The following is a 20656-nucleotide window of genomic DNA, read 5'->3' on the forward strand; positions in this document are numbered from 1 at the left end:
TTAATCATATATACATGTATATAAAACACGTAATAGATAACGTCATATTTATAGTGATAGTGATTAGTCTCATCCCTTGTGTACAAAGTAATGCGTGCATCAAGTATTAGTATTATTAACGAACAAACGATCGTGACACTCTCGTTAATTCATCACGTACATACATATATATTTGAATATGTGTGGGTGTGGGTGTGTGTACGTGTGTTTGTGTACATCAAGTAGAATGTAGTAATAGTAAAAGGGAGAAAATAGTATCCAGTGCGCGTTGAATATAGCGCAGGATAAAGTTCCCGCAGGAGTACAGACGTAGCATACGCCCCTCGAATTAATCCTCGATCATACATCAGTGGGATCCCCTCTCTGGTATAAACGCGCAAACGCCCATACTACAGAGAGAGAACAACACCCATTGTTATAGACTCGCGAATGCGCATTAGTGTTAGCACACGTGCTTACGGTATCTTCTTTCTCTATTTAATCTCACACCAGATAACATCATACTAATGTATATATGTACACACACAAGTACAAAAAGGATATATTGTGTTGTGTGTAACAGTGCAGGGTGTTGTGTTACTAGTGTATAACGAATTAAAAACTAATCCAATATTAGCTCCAGTCTGGTCTGGCAATTGGTCGCCTGACAATTATGCTTTTCCCTCGCGGCTAACTCAAAACGTCGCTAATACAATTTTACCTAGTTTATACACTATTATTTTTCACGTGTATACACATATATATCAAGCTACAATTTATTATTACAGAAATATTAAACTTGTAATTCAAATGCTTGGACTGCATTTCAAATAATGTTTTTATCATGAGTAATTAATTTATTACACCATTAAATTTATGCCACTTTACTCCCAATTGAAATTTTAAATAACTAGATATAGATGCAGAGTACAGAGTAATTAATAAATTGATGATACTTTATTTTTAATGGGCTGAATAATTAATACGATCAATATTTCGATAGACTTTTCAATATGAGACAATAATGTATCAGTCGTCCCGGATTAATTTTCTCGATGTACATGCACATGCATATAGTGCATATACATGTACGGGGGAGTGATTAAATATTAAATACTGTAGAAATAACAATTGACTCATAACCAGATAGTAACCATGATTGTCGGACGACCCCCGTCGTGCCAGATCCCATGGGATTCATTGGTCGATATGCTGCAGTTATGCTCACGAGAGGGTTAATCCAATCTGCTGATTTCTCTCTCTACATCTCCATCTACCTCTACCTCTATGTCTATCTTTGTCTCTGTCACTCTGTACAGTCTCTACTCTGTGAACACTCAATGTTGTCCACCCGACCACGATTAGATTGCATTATCGACTGTCGAAGTAATACGTCAGCGCTAAGTCGTCCGTCAAATTTATTATTTAATAAAACAATAAATCAATCGACGTTACAACCAAACTATCAAATAATTACTTTTATTTTATTTCATATTGGAATTCGGTATTTGCTGATAATTGTTATACATTTTGTCTGATTGCTGGCTATCAATAATTCATTTCCGCGGAAATAATTAATGAAAAAAAAGATAAAAAAAATGTACTGGGATATAATTGATGTTTCGATATAAAGGCATCGATAGGGCATATGCATCAAGCAGTTTTATTTAGGAATACTGGTTGCTGTTGCTCGCATCTCATCTCTTATAGATTACTTGTATATGTTGTATTCCCAAGAGTGTGACTGTATAAAAAAACGCGTGGGGTCTGTGCTTACAACATGGGATAGAAGGACAACTTTACTTATATTACTACAAAAAGAATCAACGTGAGCACGCGCAAGTTTCATCACGAGCGTTAATATTTAATATGATTAAACTCGTCCCCAAGTTACCTTCGGTAATTGGTTTCTGATTAGCGACTAAGTTTTAACTGTATTATCATTGCTCTTGAATGTGTTGAATATTGTGTCTACATGTGATGGGTTCATGTCTGAGTTCCCCGGTTTCAAAATATTGTTTATTATGTTACTTAAATTTTATTTTAAAATGACAATGACAGCAAAAGTGGCCAATATTTTGATGTTATTTAAACTTAAAGAACTTTATTATTGTTATGAAAATATTTTGCAGTTATTAGATTTTTAATTGATAATTAAGTTAAGCTGCAGTTGAGATTTAAATAACTAGCCCGGTTGTAATTCTGGGCTAAAGATTTTGCGAGATTTTTATTACTATGGCGCGGAAGATTTTAAAATTACAAGTTTTCTTTTTATCGATTTAATTTGACGATGATTGTAGGGGAGCAGGGGGCAAGTACCCGAGTCGAAATATTAGACGTAACTTGAACGTTTTGGACATTAAAAACTCAATTTGACAGCTTTCAACTTATTCAAAACGGAGATTGGAGTATCATAAATTAAAAACATATTTATCATAAAAATAAAACCAATTTAGACTTACAATAAGAAAACATAAGCATACCAAAAAAATTTTTTCATCGATTGTGTAGTCCTGGATTATAATCACGTCAATTCCCTAAAATTTTGTCGTCCGCCTTTCTGACTCTTAAATAAAAAATTCGTATTTTGAAAAAAAATTTTTTTCAGTTTCATACTTCTATCTTTAACACTATATATTTATATCTTTTCATATATTATGATATCAAGGTTATAAAAATTGTGATTAAATATATTGAAATAAATTAATGAATGTTATCATTAAACTCAAATCATAACTCATGAAATTACCAATTTTTTATGAACCAAAATACAAAAAAATTGTTCAATTTACTTTCAAAAAGTTAAAACGTTCAACTTACGTCTAATATTTCGACTCGGATAGGCCCCTTAAAATTTTCAAAACTTCAAAAAATATGAGGGCAAAGTGGGCCCCTCAAAATTTTCTGTACGCCAATAAATGCGGACGGATAATAAGCTTTATCGAAATTTCTTATACAATGAGGGCTAAAATAGACCACCAAAACTGTTCATTAAATATAATTTATTAAGAAAATTAAAGATAATAAAATTACGTCTTAAAGTTATATTGCAGCAAACTATTAAAATGACTTTTATATTATTAAAATACAATTGTTTCATAGTTATTTGCAAATATCACACGTGTAAAGAATAAAAAATATCAAATCCGAAATTTTTTGGAGGGTCCACTTTGCCCCTAATTTTCGATTTTAAAATTTTAATGGACGCAGCATAATGAAGTGAAAAAAAGTATGAAGAGTCTAAAAAGAAGTAAACGCATAAAAAAAATTCATGATATTATAATTATTTTCCTTAACGGGCCCACTCTGCCCCCCCCCCTCTCCCCTTATTAAATTTTTTATGGGATAAGGGGTAAAAAGAGTCGTACAAAAATTAGATTTTTTTTTCGTTTGAGAAAATATGATAATAAATTTCTCAGTTCGAATGATGAGAAAAAAATGAATAAATGATAAATTTTGAATTATCAAAGAGGAAACGATAATTTTATTCTTATTTTTAAGTAAAATAATTTTTTTTACATTAAATATTAATTTTTGCTAGACAATTCAAGAGACAAAAAACTTGAGAATTATATCTCCCATTGAATTTAAAACGTCTTTTTTTAAATTTAAAATTAAAACGTCACGTAAATGTCAATTCAGATGGATTTAAATAAAATAAATTAATGAATTAATGAATTAATTTTGCTAGACAATTCAAGAGACAAAAAACTAGAGAATTATATCTTCCATTGAATTTAGAACGTCTTTTTCAAAATTTAAAATTAAAACGTCACGTAAATGTCAATTGAGATGGATTTTAATAAAATAAATAAATGATTGTAAAAATGTTGAATAAAAAAAAATGAAATAATTCAAGTTCTGATTGAGAAAAAAAAATGATAATCAATAATAAAAAAACTGGCATAATTATTTTTCCAAATAATCTATAGTCATTTTAAAGTGAATAATATAGCAGGTCTGTGTCGCAGTTGAATCGATTAAGTTTAATATCAAACTGGTAAAATATATGATAAAAGATAATCGAGTTAGGAAAATATAATATAAATCGCACCTCAATCGCACTTGATAATCCATTGACTCAGCGTATGTCTCTCTTCGGCAAAGTTTCACTCCATCTTGATGTTGACAGAGAAAATCCTCAGAGCGCTCGGCATCAGCAGCATCACCAGTACCAGCATCACACCGACGGCCACCCCGATCTATATATCCCGGCAGCAGCTCGTTCGCAGCCCGGCCGACGTCCAATTAGGCCGGCGAAAATTTAATTAACGGCCCGCGAGGAATCGATGAAAACTCCATGTCAGCCCGAAGACAGATGACTCGTCAACGCGGAATTAGTCTGTCTACGAATTTATATCTCCTACAACTTCTCAGCACACGTATTATATATCTATATAACCATTAAACTCATCATCATCTTGGATCTTAAATTCTGTCTAATAAAATTTCACAACCATATCCGGTAATCTCTATTTATATATTTATTACATTTAATAATATATATTTAATACTTTTAATACATAATTAATTTAAAGCAGCTTTTACAATAAATAATAATAAATATATATAAGTCATTTGATTATTAATTATCATATTTTATTTAATTATCAATATCGCTGATTTCAAAAGTTGGATGCCGAGAATGACTAGATAATTTTTCTTCTCTATTTATTTTTGATAGAAGATCCAGTAGTCTGCATAAATAAATCTGAAAAAAAATTTGAAAATAAAACCTGATATTTATTTTTAAAAAATAATGGGCTCTAAAATTTTCTGTAACATTTGAAAAAAAAAGTTTAAATTTACGGAGTCTCAAATCCTACATTTTACATAGATCTAACTTTTTTATTATTTAGATCTATGTAGATCAATGATCTATTTCAATGAAAAACTTAAATTTTAAAAAATTATATCTAGAGAGAAAAAAGAGCAGTGAAAAAATTAGTTTTTAGTGCAAAAATAGGGCCCTCATATAAAAACTTCTAGTATTATAGTTTGCACTGTAAAATTCGAGACTACTTCTTGCAATCAAGAAATTACAATTATAGATGCCAAATTTTACAGCTTCTATTGTATTTTTAGTTGAATAAAACTTTATTATGAATGAAACGATATTAAGCCCAATTCAAAGAACAAATTGTATTTTAGTCCTCAAAAGCCTTAATTTTTTTGATGTTTTATTTGCTGTCCAGAAAGTAACTCTACTTTAGTACTAAAACTCCTCAATGAGAAGTATGAGGTCTAAATGCGAATAATTTATCGATTTTAAATTATAACTAAGACCTCAAAATCCTCAACGAATGGAAAGTTATACTTCGGACTTTGAAAAATTTTAGATAGAAAAGGGAGGGGAGAGAACACGACGAATGAGACTTTTGAGGTTCAAATGTGGATAAAATTATTCCTGTATGTTTTGAGTATTTTAAGGACTACTACTTTGAGGACTAAACTAGGATAACTTTCAATACTGTTATCAATCTTAAAACTCTAAATTGATCTTCAAAAACCTCATTGAGAACTCTGAGACTTAAATCCGAATTTGTTATTTGACTCGGGAAGACCTGAGCAAAGTCTTGTACGACTGTACACAAAGAAATTATTCTTGTTTGAAATGCTATGGTGGAGAAGTTACTATAGTATACGACCATAGTAAAATTGACAATGAATATATCACAAATTACTGTAACAATTTGAGTTTTTACTGTGGTCATAGTAATTTTGTCCATGTGTTCATTTAAATTTCCATCAGGCGACCAACATAGCCCGGCTTTACTATAACACCATAGCATTTGAAACAGGTCTAAATTCTCCGGGCAATAATTGCTACGTCTTAGAAATACTAAAATTTATACAGTTTCAAAGTAATAATGGGACTTTGCTGATATTTGAAACTGTAATTTTTCCACTATCTTTTTTTCATGCTATCGAACATTTAAAGAAAAAATTACAATAAATACAAATTTTTTTACTTGTTCATGATGGTCTCCTTGTATCAGCATTTTTATTTTCCGTAAATTACATTGCACATTAGATCCATCATTGTTGTTATTAACATTATTCGTATCAAAATTGTCAATCCTAAAATCTGGGAGAGTGAAACCAATCGCAGAATTGTCCCGTTTTCCATTAGTCCAGCCGCGGCTGTATTGAAAAGTCTGACAAGTTGCCATGATGATTACAAGTGATAAAATAACTGGCGCGTATGACAGATAACGCATCTGATAATAACATTAATTAATGCATTAGTTAATATGTTACAGGTAAAATAAAAAAATGAATACGAAAATTAAATGAAATTATCTCAATGACTTTATAATAACATTAATGTATTCATAAATAAATAAATATACATTTATACTGTATGTCCATGCATGCATAAATAATATTTTATTAAACATAAAAGTCTGAGTAAATAATATCGTTTAAATGTAATGCACTGATGACATTGTGAAAATGTTTATGGGCTGAAAGAGTAACCAGGAGATAGTTTTTTAAAAATTTTCAAAGGGTGCCTTGCGACGCTAATTTTGAGAGGCCATTAACGCTACTCGCGTCCCTGGTCATTAAGATAAGAGTAAGTGCTACTAAGTGTCTTGTGGATAAGAGACAGGACCAGTGTCGTGTTGGTTGTGCTTAGACAGCTAAACGTTTATGTCTCGTATATGATCGTGTGTTCTTTTTAAACGTCCGAGAATTAAAATAATTTGTCTTTTTTTTATTTTTTTTTCTCTACCAAGCATTTCTGTGACTCACGCCAATGACTAAGATATTAACCGGCTATTTATTATTATATACTCCAACGTTACATTATGATAGTTACCAAAGTTAATAAAAATACTTGAGAATATTTATTGACATTTGAGTGTTTTTACTCGGTTTTATCTATAGACGTTCTTGTTACAATGTTTTTATAATTTAACTTATCAATTTGTAAGATGGATACTTCAAGTTAAATGATACTGATTACGAGCATTTTATTGTTAATGAGATATCGGATTTTTAATCATAAATAAAAAGTTTTCAAAAAATCGCGGGGCGCATTAACAAATTTTATTTTTAAATTTTATATTTTTCGATTAGGCGGTTTTCAAAATTAGGCAGGTGAAAATTTTTTATTGAAAAGACTTTTTATTTATAGCGCGCCATCTATCTTAATGTATAATTTCCGACAATCGTTAATAATTTTCTCTATTCGGTGAAAAAAGCAGAGGATAAGTTCAGCGGATCGTCTGTCGGCAGAGAGGCGACTGATTTTTTCAACACTAGACTTGAGACAATTTTGAATAAATTTTTTATGGAAAATATTAATTATTTTAAGTGACAAACGTTATACAGGTGAATATTTTAAACTTTGGTGTAATGAAAAATTTAAGAAATTTTTTTTTTTAATATCACATTCTATTATTAGGCTCTATGCAATTTAAATACTTACGATGAGCAATAATTTTTTTAACTTTGTTCAATAGTGGAAATTTACACAATAAAAAATTTTTTGGACCCGGTGTAGTGTAAATAACTCGGTGTAAAAATTTCGGTGTGAAAATTATACTAAATATCGTGTTAAACTTAGGCGGTGTGAATTTAAAATTTTTACAGCGTCAAGCGTGTAAATATGTAATTTATGATAATTTTGAGTTAAGGAAAAATAATCATAAAAATATTTGTATGTTAAAAATACTATTTAATAACTAAATAATATTAATATAGTTATTGATTAAGTAGTTAAAAATGTTCAATGATCATTTGTTGCTCGTTAATCAAAATTAACGAGTAACACGGAATGGTGTAAAAAAGTAGATTACACCGTTTTAAAATTACACGGATGGAAAATTTACACCGAGAGAATTTTACACCATTATTTCACACTACACGGCCGTGTAAAGTTCTCCGGGTCCATTTTTACACCGAAATTTTTTACAGTGTATAGAAAATCAGGTCACTGTCTAAGAAAATCCATAGAAAATCTAAGAAAATCAATTTTTGAAACCATAAAATTTCCATACAAAATTAAAAAAAAAAAGAAAATGTTATTAGCAATTAATTGAAAAATAGTAAACTTGCATAAATAATTAAATAAACTTACCTTGAAATTGTTTGCCGTATATATAAAATAATATAGAAAATAGTATAAATTGAATCGTTAATGATAAACGTAAAGATTCTGCGACTATCGTATATTTATTAAAAAGTCTTATCACAACGCGATGTGTGAAGTCTTACAGCAGATTCAAGTTCTGCATGAGCAATGTGCGAAGTAAAGATCGTTCCGGCTTTATAAGACATCCCCCACGCACCTATTCCGTCGATATCCATTGAGAATCCTTAATTTCGAAGAAAACTTCTACCACCCAGTCAGCTAATAATTAATTATTGTAATTACTTAAATATCGATGATCAAACATAAACATCACGCCCGTATTTCTCAAGCCTGTTATTAAAATCTAATTATTATTAGGCGGCGATTGTCGAAATTTCAATACTGTCGTTACAACCCTTCCGCGAAAATTTGATCATACCTTGATATTTTGTCGTATAAGTGTGTGGTAAATTATCGCAATTACTGAATTTAATTATAAAGCCAAAAATTAAAAATAAAAAAAATATTATGAATATTTTATAAGTTCAAATAATTGTATGTTAATATATTCGTAATAATGAAATTGAGTATTTGTAAAATCGTAAGTTGATTTCTTGATTGTTTTTCTCACTTATTCGACGAAATAAAAACCCTAGTTTAATTATTTAAATTGAATATCGCTGGTGAGTTTTATATATAAACCGTTATTATCGTTGATTGCTGGTGAATATTTAAATGAATGTGTTGTTAAAATACACATTTATACTTTTATAGATCAAAAGTACTACTAATGCAATTTGTTGAAAGCCTTATAATTAATTCAAATTATTTTCCATTTAAAATGCCATCTGAAATTATTTATAGAACATTTTTAATTATTAAAAGATCTAGAAATAAATTTTAGTTTACAAATAAAATTTTTCAAAATTAGGATCATAAGATTATGGTACAATTTTTTTATAAAAATGTAAAAATAATAAGCCTTTAAATTTTGATGAGATAAAATGAATTTAAAAACTAAACTAAAGTTTTTGGAATATCTCGAAGATACGGACCGTTTTAGACCATCCTCAGTGTGTGACTATTGTCCTCCGAGGTAAACCATAATTCAGTTTATTTGAGGAATAACTGTCAACACTATGGACATTTATTGCTTGTTATGACAAATTCTTGCCGAAGAAACCCAGCGACAGTAAAATGAAAATACTATTTTTTTGAGGTCCGTATCTCGGAGATACGGATTAAAAATGTTTTTGAAAAAACAGCCACCTCCTGGTAAAAAAATATGTCTGATTTGTACTGCGAATGACAGGTAATATATCAAAATTACTTAATCCAAAAACAAATAAAAATTTGTCAAGTCATTTAATACTTAAAGTGCGAAAAAAATCGGATAAAGCATTTTTATCCATAAGATAATTGCTTGAGCTTGAGAGAATGAAAATAAAGAACTAGTCAAAAACAATATTTAGTTAAAACAACCAAATATATGATTGGTAATGGGCAATCAAACCATTTTATTGTCATAACTAAAATTTATAGTTGTCGGAAAAAATTTTTTTTCTCAATGATTGGATATTTATGGTACTTATTTTAATTCTTAATTTAATTACTACCTATAGTACTACTTCGATTGAATACTTATAGTACTAATTTGTAGTTATTTTTAAAAGCAGTACTCACACATTTTTTTTTATTATTTAAAAAAAAAGAGAAAATAAGAAAACGATGAAAGTTGTAAGAAACTTAAAATTTTCTGGAAAAAATAGCCACAATCTTTAGTTTTATTTACTACTCATCGCTGCAATCATAATAATTATAGTTACTTCCGATGAATTATTATATTCTAATGCTTATATATTAATTTACACATACTTTTTATTATTTATTATAAATATTTTATTATTTACTTTTTATGTTGAACATCTATTGATATTTTGGCGCCGTCTACTCAATTTCAAAAACACTTAACAATTTTTTTTGATCTACGGTCGGTGAGGAAGAAAGTCAATCTCTATCATCGGGATCTGTATTATAGACTCAGTGATAGACAAGTTGGCCGCCAAAGTTGATAGACACTTTCTGAGAAAGTTGATGGCAAAAGTTGGCAATCCAATAAGTTGACGGAAAGTTGCCTTCAATTTTCTCAGAAACCTACTTTTGAATTGTGGCTCTTCCCTGGTGTCAACTTTCTTAGAAAGTTGGCGGTAACTTGTAGCCAAAAGTTGCAATAGCTAGAGTTGTCGACAACTTGTCGTCAAGTTGGTCGCAAACTAATGAATACAACTCATGCTATCAGGGAACTTGCAATCAACAGTTACGCTGATAGCCTACAGCTTTGCTCAGCAAGTTCTGGAATGAAACATTTGCAGCTAACTTAACGACAAGTTTCTGGTAAGCCTCAGCTGGATAATATTTGCGTGCAAGTTTATGTAAATCTACTGCCGTCATCTGAATGTATTTTGACAGAAGAACTTGCCGTCAATTTGAAGTGAAACTTTCAATCAACAACGTCATTGTCTAACAGTAACACTTGTAGTCAAATTGAATTCAAGTTAACAGACAATTTACTGTCAACTTAAAGGTAACTGCTTGTTCTCTAACACTTTCCTTTAAGGTACCTCTAGAATACGGCAGTAGCTTGTAGTTAACTTACGATTAGGCTGGCTATCACGGTACAAAAACTGAAAGTTGTCGACAACTTATCGTAAAGTTTTTCGCAACTCATGTGCTCCAATTTTCTGATCAGAAACTCTGACTATCAGGGAACATCCGCCCAATTTTTAAAGTACTCGCGCTCAAAACAAATGAGCGCAGAACCAGTGCGCATCCACATCCGCGCATGCACGACATTTTTTTTTTCAAAGAAAGCGACGACTGCCGTTTAAAACAGATGTGCGCAGATGTGCGACGTCTGTCGGAAGTTTAATAAAGTACACACTCGGGACTTACAACTTACGAGCGAAGCGTAAAAAAAAAAATAATAACCGTACTCATAGCTCGTACTCGCGGTCGCCAGCAAAACACTCGGCAGATCCCAGGGACACTTGCGATTTAAAAAATACCATGGCGTGAGTATTGATGACTAACAACAGTGCATACAATAAAAAATTCAAAATAAATAAACAATGAAATTAAGTGTAAATAGTGTACATCTTTGTATAGATTGGGCGTCGCTATGACGCAAGTACAAGGTGCGCGAAAGTCGCAGTGATCTGGCTCTCGATCTCAACTCTCAACATTATTATTATTATTATTATTGTTATTATTATTATCATTACTACACATATATTTAAGTTTATTTAAATTGTGTACTCGCTGCACGGCAATGGAGTCCATCAGAAAATGGTTCTACAGACCAAAGGTATCTATGATTATTATCAAAATTATTATTATTATTTATTAACTTCCTGGTCACAAGTGTCTAGTTTTCATTTTTTTCTTCTCCAATTTTTTATTTTTCCTTCACTGCATCTCCCACTCTGTCATTTTTTTTATTGTTATTTTTTTTAAATGTCTGCTTTCCTTTTTTTCCTGGCTGGTATGAAAAACTTTATTTAAATAACATCTTTCCGTAAATAAAAAAAAAATGACCGAGAATTAACAATGTCATGATGGCCATATGTCTTTTATTAATGTCCGAGTCTTTTTATCTTGTAATTAATCTACAACCTGTGTAATTTAATGTTTTACATTCGGTAAAGATAGGAAAGTCTATAACAATAAGTATATAAATATATATATAGACATTTAAAACATGAATGTATGAGAAAATGGATAATGACAATGACTGTCATGAAAAAAATATTAATTTAATCGTAGTGATAGTGACGTACTTTTCTGTATATATTTTTATATATATTATTTTTTAAGTGTACTGTATAAATATGTCAATTACATATTTATCATGTTTACAATATATTTCATTGTGTCTTATCACAGTACAAATATTTACGAAATAGTTAAATTTTTATTTATTTTTATTCGATATCTGGCATCTGATATTTTTCATATATTTATATTCGATACTGGGGTTGGTAATAAATTGTCTTACCGGGGGGTAAAACGTATAAATAAAAATACGTTGGGTTAATAATAGATAATTGATAATTGAAATATAAATTTATTTGCGTATCTAGATGATTGAGTGGATGATGCATAAAAAATATTAACAACCATGTGGTGATTTAAGAATTCTCACACTCCAGCAGAGTATATACAATCAATATTATCAATTAAGCTCATCCGTTTTTATCGAGGTCAATAATATAAGTGCAACTAAAAACAAATGCGCTCAATAATGCTTTTTTATTTTTTTTTATAGATCAAAATGTCACCCATCTAAATCTAGCAGATCTCGAAAGATTTTATTTTTTATTTAAATCACCAGTTTATTTATTATTTTTTTTTTTTTTTTATTAAATTGAAGATATGAAAAAAAAAATGATAACTTTTATAAATTCTGGATAAAGAAAAACAAAATTATTAAAATATATTTTTTATAAAATGGTCGAGTGAATGTCAATGTTGTCAGAGTTTATTTGTATGTTAATTATACAGCGACAGGTAATTTAATTCGGCTGGTTAATAAATGACTCATTGAGTACAGGCATCGAGATTAAATTAAACCGTTAAAAAAAAAAAGTAATAAACTAAAACAAAGCGAACAAAGAATTTGTTCACGGTAGACTAATTACTTTCTATATCACTTTGAATTTCAACAGTATTTTCTTAAATAAGTAATCTAATAAAATAATTTATTTTAAGCCTGAAGAGATAAAAAATTAATCGGACTTTTTATAAAAACAAAATAAAAGACCAAGCACATTAATGATAAATGATAATGTCTGATAAAAAAGCCCGAGATTGATGAAACAAATATATATTTTTTGTTAATTCAGAGAGACGACACGAGTTTGCTGGCTCAGTTTTTCTACGCTAATGAGGCACTTACAGCGGTCGCTTGCGAACTTGACTCATTTGATGGTCGTCAGGAGCCAGAGCGTTGCACGACGCTGGTGAACCAGCTGCGGCATTGTCAGGACAAAGTTTTGACGATATGCAATCAAATAATGGACGAGCTGATACCGGACAGCCGCGCAAACCGAGACTTTCGCGTCAAATTCCCAGATGACGTTATGCAGGAAAATTTAGCGGGTCAGCTCTGGTTCGGCGCCGAGTGTCTGGCCGCCGGGTCTTCAATAATGAACCGCGAAGTTGAAAGTTCAGCGATGAGACCTTTAGCCAAAGCGCTCACTAAATCTCTGGAAACGGTACGGAATCTTTTGCGAGAGCACGCGCTCAAAGGTCACATGAATTTGAAGGTATTTATTATTCATTTGCGCTAATCTGTCTGCTCCACGTCCTTTTATTTGAACAATAATAATCACGTCTGTTTATCTATTCAATAGGAACTATTCCAGGTGCACAATCCCATGGAAACGGAAAAATTAATAGAGTCGCTGAAAATATTCGACAGACTATTCGCTGATTTCGAGCTCTGCTACGTTGCGGCAATGGTACCTGTCAAGTCGACGAAGGAGTACGAGCAGCAGGAATTAGTTTGTGTTTTATTTTCCGAAACACTGCAGCGAGCACTCGAACGCGGGTTACTAAATCAAGCCGACGTTGATAATTACGACCCAGCTCTAATGTTCACTATTCCGAGACTCGCTATTGTTTCGGGTCTTCTAGCTCCTCCTGGCGGACCTCTGTGCCTCAATTCTGCTGATACAATCAGCGAAATGTTTAGACCATTTAGAGTAAGAACTGCATAATTAATACTTTTAAATTATCTACCGTAATTTAATTAAATATATTAAAATTTTTTTACAGAATCTTTTGTTAAAAATCCGCGAACTTCTTTGGACGTTAAACAACCGCGAGCTGTATATGTTAGAGAAGCTTCTGTGCTCAAATGAAGAGCCGGCGGTGCCAATTTCACCGTCGACTCGGAACGCGTGCCAGCAGGAACTCGAGAAATTCGTCCACAATTTTTACACCGACTACCCGAACTGTAAAAATTTCGTCGTGGATTTTTATACCGTTACTAAAAATAATGGTACTAATATGGACGAGGTTGCTAATGACGTAGTCGAAATAATGAGTCAGGAGAGTAATGTTAAAGTTGAAAGGAAACTACAGCAGGCTGTATCTGTATCGGGTAACAGTGAGAATGACGATAATCACCGTACTATTATTGCCACAACAGTGGCAACTTATCCACACAACTACTCGTCATTGTTAAATGGAGGAGAATCAAGTTTGCGAGTGGTAATTGATGATGATGGCGATGGTAATCCCAGTCCCGATACCCATTGTCATATTAATCAGCAAGATCATCAGCTGGTAATTAATACCGTAAATCGAAGGGAAATAGATGCCTCTGTGTCGGCAGTAAATGAGGATCAAAGAGCTGATAGATTACGTCAAAATGGCTGCAGACTTACAGCGCAATTAGTTTGCGCTCATGGTAATACCGCAAATAGCAGCAGCCAACAGTCCGAACAAGGTGACTGTAATTCGACGGAGTCACAGTCCTTGGTCTACGTGATAAATCCTAGAGACTCACATTACACTGGTAGTAATGAGTCATTGGTCGGGGAGAGCGATCACGTTGGGAATAAAAGTAATGAGAATACGGAAGATAATTTTTACAATAACGTTGATATGTCGGAGCAGATTATTGGCAGTACGAATGTTAATGTTAATGTTGATTTACCACAAACTTATCTCCTAGATCAAGTTACGCATGACAGCGTTACGGATAATTCTGTTGTTGATATTGAAGCCAAGAAACTTATCTCCGAAGCTAACAAAACTCTTTCCAATTTATTGCTGGAGAGAGATTGTGCTAATGAAATATCTGAGCAAACTGACTCGGGTATTTGTACGGTAATATCTTCGGAAAATACCAGTTTATATGATAAGAGCCCGGAAGAAAAGAAAACTTTCGCTAATGAAATCCAAGTTAATGAAGAGCTGGAGGATGATGAAAATATTAAAGATTTAACTTGTACGTACGTGTGTTCAACTTCGGTGGAACAGAAGGTTTCAAATGATGATGAGTCATGTACTTGTCCGTTGAGATGTTCTACGTTCGATAATTATAGTTGTAATTGTAATTGTAATTGTAATTGTAATAGTACCAGTACCAGTAATTGCAATAGTACTAGTAATTGTAATGGTAATAGTAATAATTGTAATAATAGTAATAGCAGTAATAGCGATACGTCCAAAATAACGAGTAGAATATCGTCAAATTTTAATGGGACGAATGAAGAATTTATTGGTCGAGCTTACGGTAATGGACAGATGTCCGTGTGTGATTCAAATACATCATCAATACAAATAAATTACTCGGATAATTGGGAAAATTTAAATTTAAATATAAATCCAACTACGACGGCGTCGACAAAAGAATTCTGGCAGGATTTAAAATGTAAAAATTGCCCGTCGACGTCACACAATCATCAGAATATCAATAAAATAAGCAGCAATATTGAGCGATATGCGCAACACAAAATGTCGGTGCGCAAATCTAAAGACATTAAACTTAAAAAAAGGCAGCGTAAATTTGAGCGCAAGATTATAAAAAAAAATCACAATAGCATGCAGGAAAAACTTGCGTACAATGTTTCTGCTGCCTACAATTTGTCGTTGAGTACCGAGAGCTCGAGATCTAACTCCGTTGACCGATGTGTCAATCCGCGACTCACCAGTTACGGTGGGTCGCTTCACCCCACGCAAAATAACATGCGACAGATGCCAAATTTTAGTAACCACCACAGTCCTCAGCGGAGTAGTTCGCGGTTGAATTGTCAGTTCGAGTCGCGCACTGACATGTCACAGAAAAATCACAATCTCGGGCAACGAGGTACCAATATATCGCCCCAGAATCGTAAGCTGCTGGATCACCGTAGGTCCAGAGCTGAGCAAATGACTAAAATGCGGAAAAAAGACATTGATAAACAGCGTAACTGCTGTGATTATCCTGCAAGTGTACAAAATGATAATATAACCCGGGGAACAACGAATTTCATCGATAATAATAAGAAAGATGAGATGCCGAACGACGGACTCGGTCGTAGGACAGACAAAAGCGGGCTGATTACGGGCGACCAGTCTGGCTCTCCCGAGGCTGGGGATGATGGTGGCGGTGTCAGCGATAGTCACAGCTGCCAATTGCAGTGCACTAGAGAAAACAAACCTGTAAAATCACCAAAAAGTTGCTGTACTGTCGTAGGAATAACAAAAACTCCACCGTCAATAAATTTATCTCTGATACCGCGAGCTAACGCCAACGTCGACTCGAGCTCCAGCTGGTCTAGTTACGGAGACTCGAGCTCGGAGACGAGTGAGTTCCAGAGCGACTGCCAGGACGACGAAGAAATAGCTCTGGCAATGCAAGCTGCGGAAATAGCCAACAGGAATCAGATTAGAGCTAAATTTCGTTCTTCCGAGGATCTGGTTCATCGTCTGTTTGTCTGCATTGCCGGTGTCGCTGACCAGCTGCAAACAAATTTCGCTTCTGATCTACGTAATATTTTAAAGTGTGTCTTCCTTATGAACAGCACCAGCGGTCCCGGGGATGCTGATCAGGAATCAGTTGTTACAAAAAATAATAATAATAATAATAATAACAATAATAATAATAATAATAATAATAATAATAATAATAATAATAATAATAATAATAATAATAATAATGATAATAATAATAATAATAATTCAATGTCTGAATCACAGTCGCCGACTGATGATAATTTACATTCCACTGAAATATTAAATAATAGTAATAGTCTTGAGAGACAAGACTTGAATCAAGAGGATGATGATGATCCTGAGGATGATTCCATAGCGAGTATAACTAATGACACAAGTAAGTGTTATAAATTTAAGTATTTCATGGCCAATATTTAAATTATTAATTCAGATGTATAAATTTATCGGGCACTGCCCAAGGCTGACAAAGTTAATATTCAAAATTAATGAGGCTCGAGACAAAATAAACATAAACACAACTGTTGTAAATAATTTGAATAGACTTTTGCAAACGTTAATGAATAAATAATCGAGCCAAGAAAGATAAATAAAGAGTCGAGTCATTAGTCTGCAGTATCAAGACGAATTTGCGATAAAGTACAAGTTTGCATACGTCAAATTATCTGAAAAATAAATATCTGAGTTAATATTTAATTAGTTTAATTAGTGTAATAATGGTGTTTGTAGTTAAATAAATTAATGATGTTGTTTTGTATATTTAGTGTGTCCAATAACAACGGAACGAGGGGAAGAGTGTGTGGAAAGAGCCCCAGCTTGGATACCAGACAACGACGCCCCGCGATGCATGGCCTGCCAGGCCGGATTCACTGTCGTAAGACGTAGACATCACTGCAGAAACTGCGGGAAAGTATTTTGTGGGCGTTGTAGCAGCAACAATGTCCCATTACCTCGTTACGGACACACTAAACCAGTCAGAGTCTGCAACAGGTGTTTTCTCTATCAAGTCACGCCATTTACTGTTTCCCATGTCGCCTCCACTAGCTGAATAGTTCTTTCATACATATACACAACTGCTCCTTCCACTGTTTATAACTAAACGCATATATATATATACATATATTTTTTCGTAAAACGACTTTGAATTATTATTATTTTATCAACTGTACGCATCACTCCTCATTCTTTGTTATTATTCTCCATTGTTTTCGCAATTAAATCATTGTTAAATACTTTACCTTGCACAGATGTACAAAGATATATTATTAATATTATTATTATTTTTTTTTATTACTAAAGACACGCAGATATTGTTTACGTGCGCCAAATATTTAAAGACAATAAATTTTTTATGTTTTATTATTTTATTGATACTAATTTTTTAAAATAAATTATCGGTTATTTTTTTTTACAATTAAGGTGGAAGACCTAGTACTCGATCTTTCCATATATTTGTATAGATATATTTAGTAAAATTTAGTAAATATAAATATACAAATACATGAGTGGTCGGGTACTAGTTTTCTGATTGGGTACTAGTTCCCTGGTCGGATACTGGGTCTCTTACCTTACACTAGACATGAGAAAAAATATATGATTAAAAAAATATATATATATATATAATTGTTCGCATCTACTAAACTATGTATGTAAATAAATTTTTTTCTATTAATATAAGAAGACTGTTTAATTATTGTATATATTTATATGTAGCCGGATCTCGTTATAAAACTAATTCGGGGTGTAAAGAAAAAAATTATTAGAATTGAGGTTCGCTTGCTATGGTGCTTAACAGGGCTTGCACTCAAGCCTCGCTATAAGACTATTGCTGTTTTAAGGGGATAGCCACTGTGAGGATCGAAAAAATAGGTGATTTTCGGGAATTTTTTGGACTGTGATAATAAAGGAATTTGGGGATCGGGTTTCTTTTGTTTTATAAAGTATATATTGAAGATAATTCTCCTAAATTTTTATTAAAAAATATCATGTTGTTACCAAGTTATAAGCATTTTGGGGAGCACCAAAAAAATTTCCCCCACCACGGTCTCATCTCTAACTCAAAAACGGATTATCAGAAACAAAAAAACCAAACCGCTTTGTAATCTGTATGCATGTAGTTATCGTTCCGGGTAGGGGATTTTGAAAATTTGGATTTGAAAAAAAAATGGTGACATTAAAAATTTTTTTCGTTATTTTTCTCATTTTTTTGGATTCAAACAGCCCCAAAAAATCTTAAAAATCAAAATTTTGAAATCCCCTACATGCAACTTTAGCTACTGAATAGACGAATACGGAAAAAAAAGTTGCGAATTGGTTCATATTTATGCAAATTACAGATGAGACCAGTTCAAGAAAAGTAGTTTCGAGAAAAACGCGTTTAAAGTTTTTAGTCGATGCAACGGTCAGTTGACGCGCTGTCACAAAAATGACTATAACTTGAAAAATATTCGGAATTTTCATATAAAACTCTAGATACATATTTTTGAAGATATAAACTTTGTTTTAATAAAATAAAAAAAATTTTTTTTTTAATTTCACAGTGGCTGTCCCCCTTAAGTTTTATTTATGTATTCAATTCAATTCTGCTCTATTAGACAGTGAATCTATTTTATGTATAATCAGAAATAAACAGAATTTTGTCGTTCTTTTTCCTTAATTGATTACGTAAAACCACGAAATTTTAAGTATTCTTTGTGAAAATAAATTACTTAGTCTACAATCTATAAAGTGAGAGACCCAGTACCCGATCAGGGAACTAGTACCCTATCACTCATGTATTTGTATATATATATTTACTAAATATAGATATATAAATACATGGAGTGATCGGATACTAGTTCCCTAATCGAGTATTAGGTCTTTTACCTTATATTTACTTTATATTTACATATATATATTTATGTATGTACATTTTATCTCGATTTTATTCGTACTGGTCGTAAGTCTTATAGCGAAGCTTCGGCACAAAATTTTCATTGAGTTTTTTATTGAGAATGCGTTCCGAGTTTTAACAAATTTAGGGAAAGAGTCTTATAATGCGTAGTCTTATAACGAGGTCCGTCTGTACATATGTTCAAATATTAAAATAATAATAATAATAATTAATAGCAGACTTTATTTCATATATTCCAAATAATAAACAATAAATTAATTATTAGAAAGTTAACATTTTATTAATTATGTGACGCAAGTCTGAATACTTATTTAGTTATATACGTCATGCGCTCAACCCAACTTGAAGTGGTTACCAAATAAAAAAAGTTAATTACTTTTAAAATGTGTATTATATTAAATAATTAACAGTTGCAATTTGAAAATGTTATTAGTTATTAAAAAAATTAATTATTATTTCTGATGAATTAAAATTAGTTGTCGCTGACGCCGCTATGCACTTTTTATTGTTATTATTATTATTATTATTATTGTAATTATGTGGGATAATTGAAATTTTATTATAATTTACGATACATAGATATAGAGTACTGTCATTAATTATAAATATCGAAATTGATCCTTTTGTGCCTGTTAATGTTGGCCTAAATATATCCGTGTATTTAAAAAAAAATATTTCAATTTATTATTATTAATAATTAATTATAATTAATAATTAAAATAGAAAGCTCGGTAATTAAAAGACATGTAAAAAAAAACTTATGCAGAATTTTTTTATCTATAATATTAATATAAAATATAAATATATAGAAATGTAATGGAATTATTTCTCGTGGATAAAATTATTTTTGTATTATTTCATTTATTTCTGTTGATAAATTTATCTAAACTTGCCTATAAAATAATAATATAAAAAATGTATAAATTTATGATTAATAAAAAAAATATAATTGATGATTAAGAACGTGAGTGTTACTTTTTTTTATTAAACTTGGAATTTCGAGATGGATATTTTGTTTTTATTGAGTAATTAAATAGTAATTGTTACGAGTCGAGAATAAATTACGCAAAGTTTTACCTATATATATGTATATATATATTGTTTTCATTGCCATGGATACATGGGTGCCTGAAACAAAGTTATGACTAACAGTTTATAGAAATAATAAACTTTGAAAATTAACATCCAGTATATTTATGTGG

General features: G+C 31.5%; 1 protein-coding gene across 1 annotated transcript; it reads left to right on the top strand.

Moving 5' to 3' along the window:
- Positions 1-10988: 10988 nt before the first annotated feature.
- On the top strand, positions 10989-20645 carry LOC130675322 (lateral signaling target protein 2 homolog). The gene is made up of 5 exons (XM_057480905.1): positions 10989-11423; positions 12961-13383; positions 13471-13821; positions 13895-16940; positions 17326-20645. The coding sequence occupies exons 1-5, from the start codon at positions 11388-11390 to the stop codon at positions 17607-17609; spliced, it is 4140 nt and encodes a 1379-aa protein (XP_057336888.1). The 5' UTR covers positions 10989-11387; the 3' UTR covers positions 17610-20645.
- Positions 20646-20656: the final 11 nt, after the last annotated feature.

This window comes from Microplitis mediator, chromosome 10, assembly GCF_029852145.1.
Source record: "Microplitis mediator isolate UGA2020A chromosome 10, iyMicMedi2.1, whole genome shotgun sequence".
In the NCBI taxonomy this organism is placed as follows: domain Eukaryota; kingdom Metazoa; phylum Arthropoda; class Insecta; order Hymenoptera; family Braconidae; genus Microplitis; species Microplitis mediator.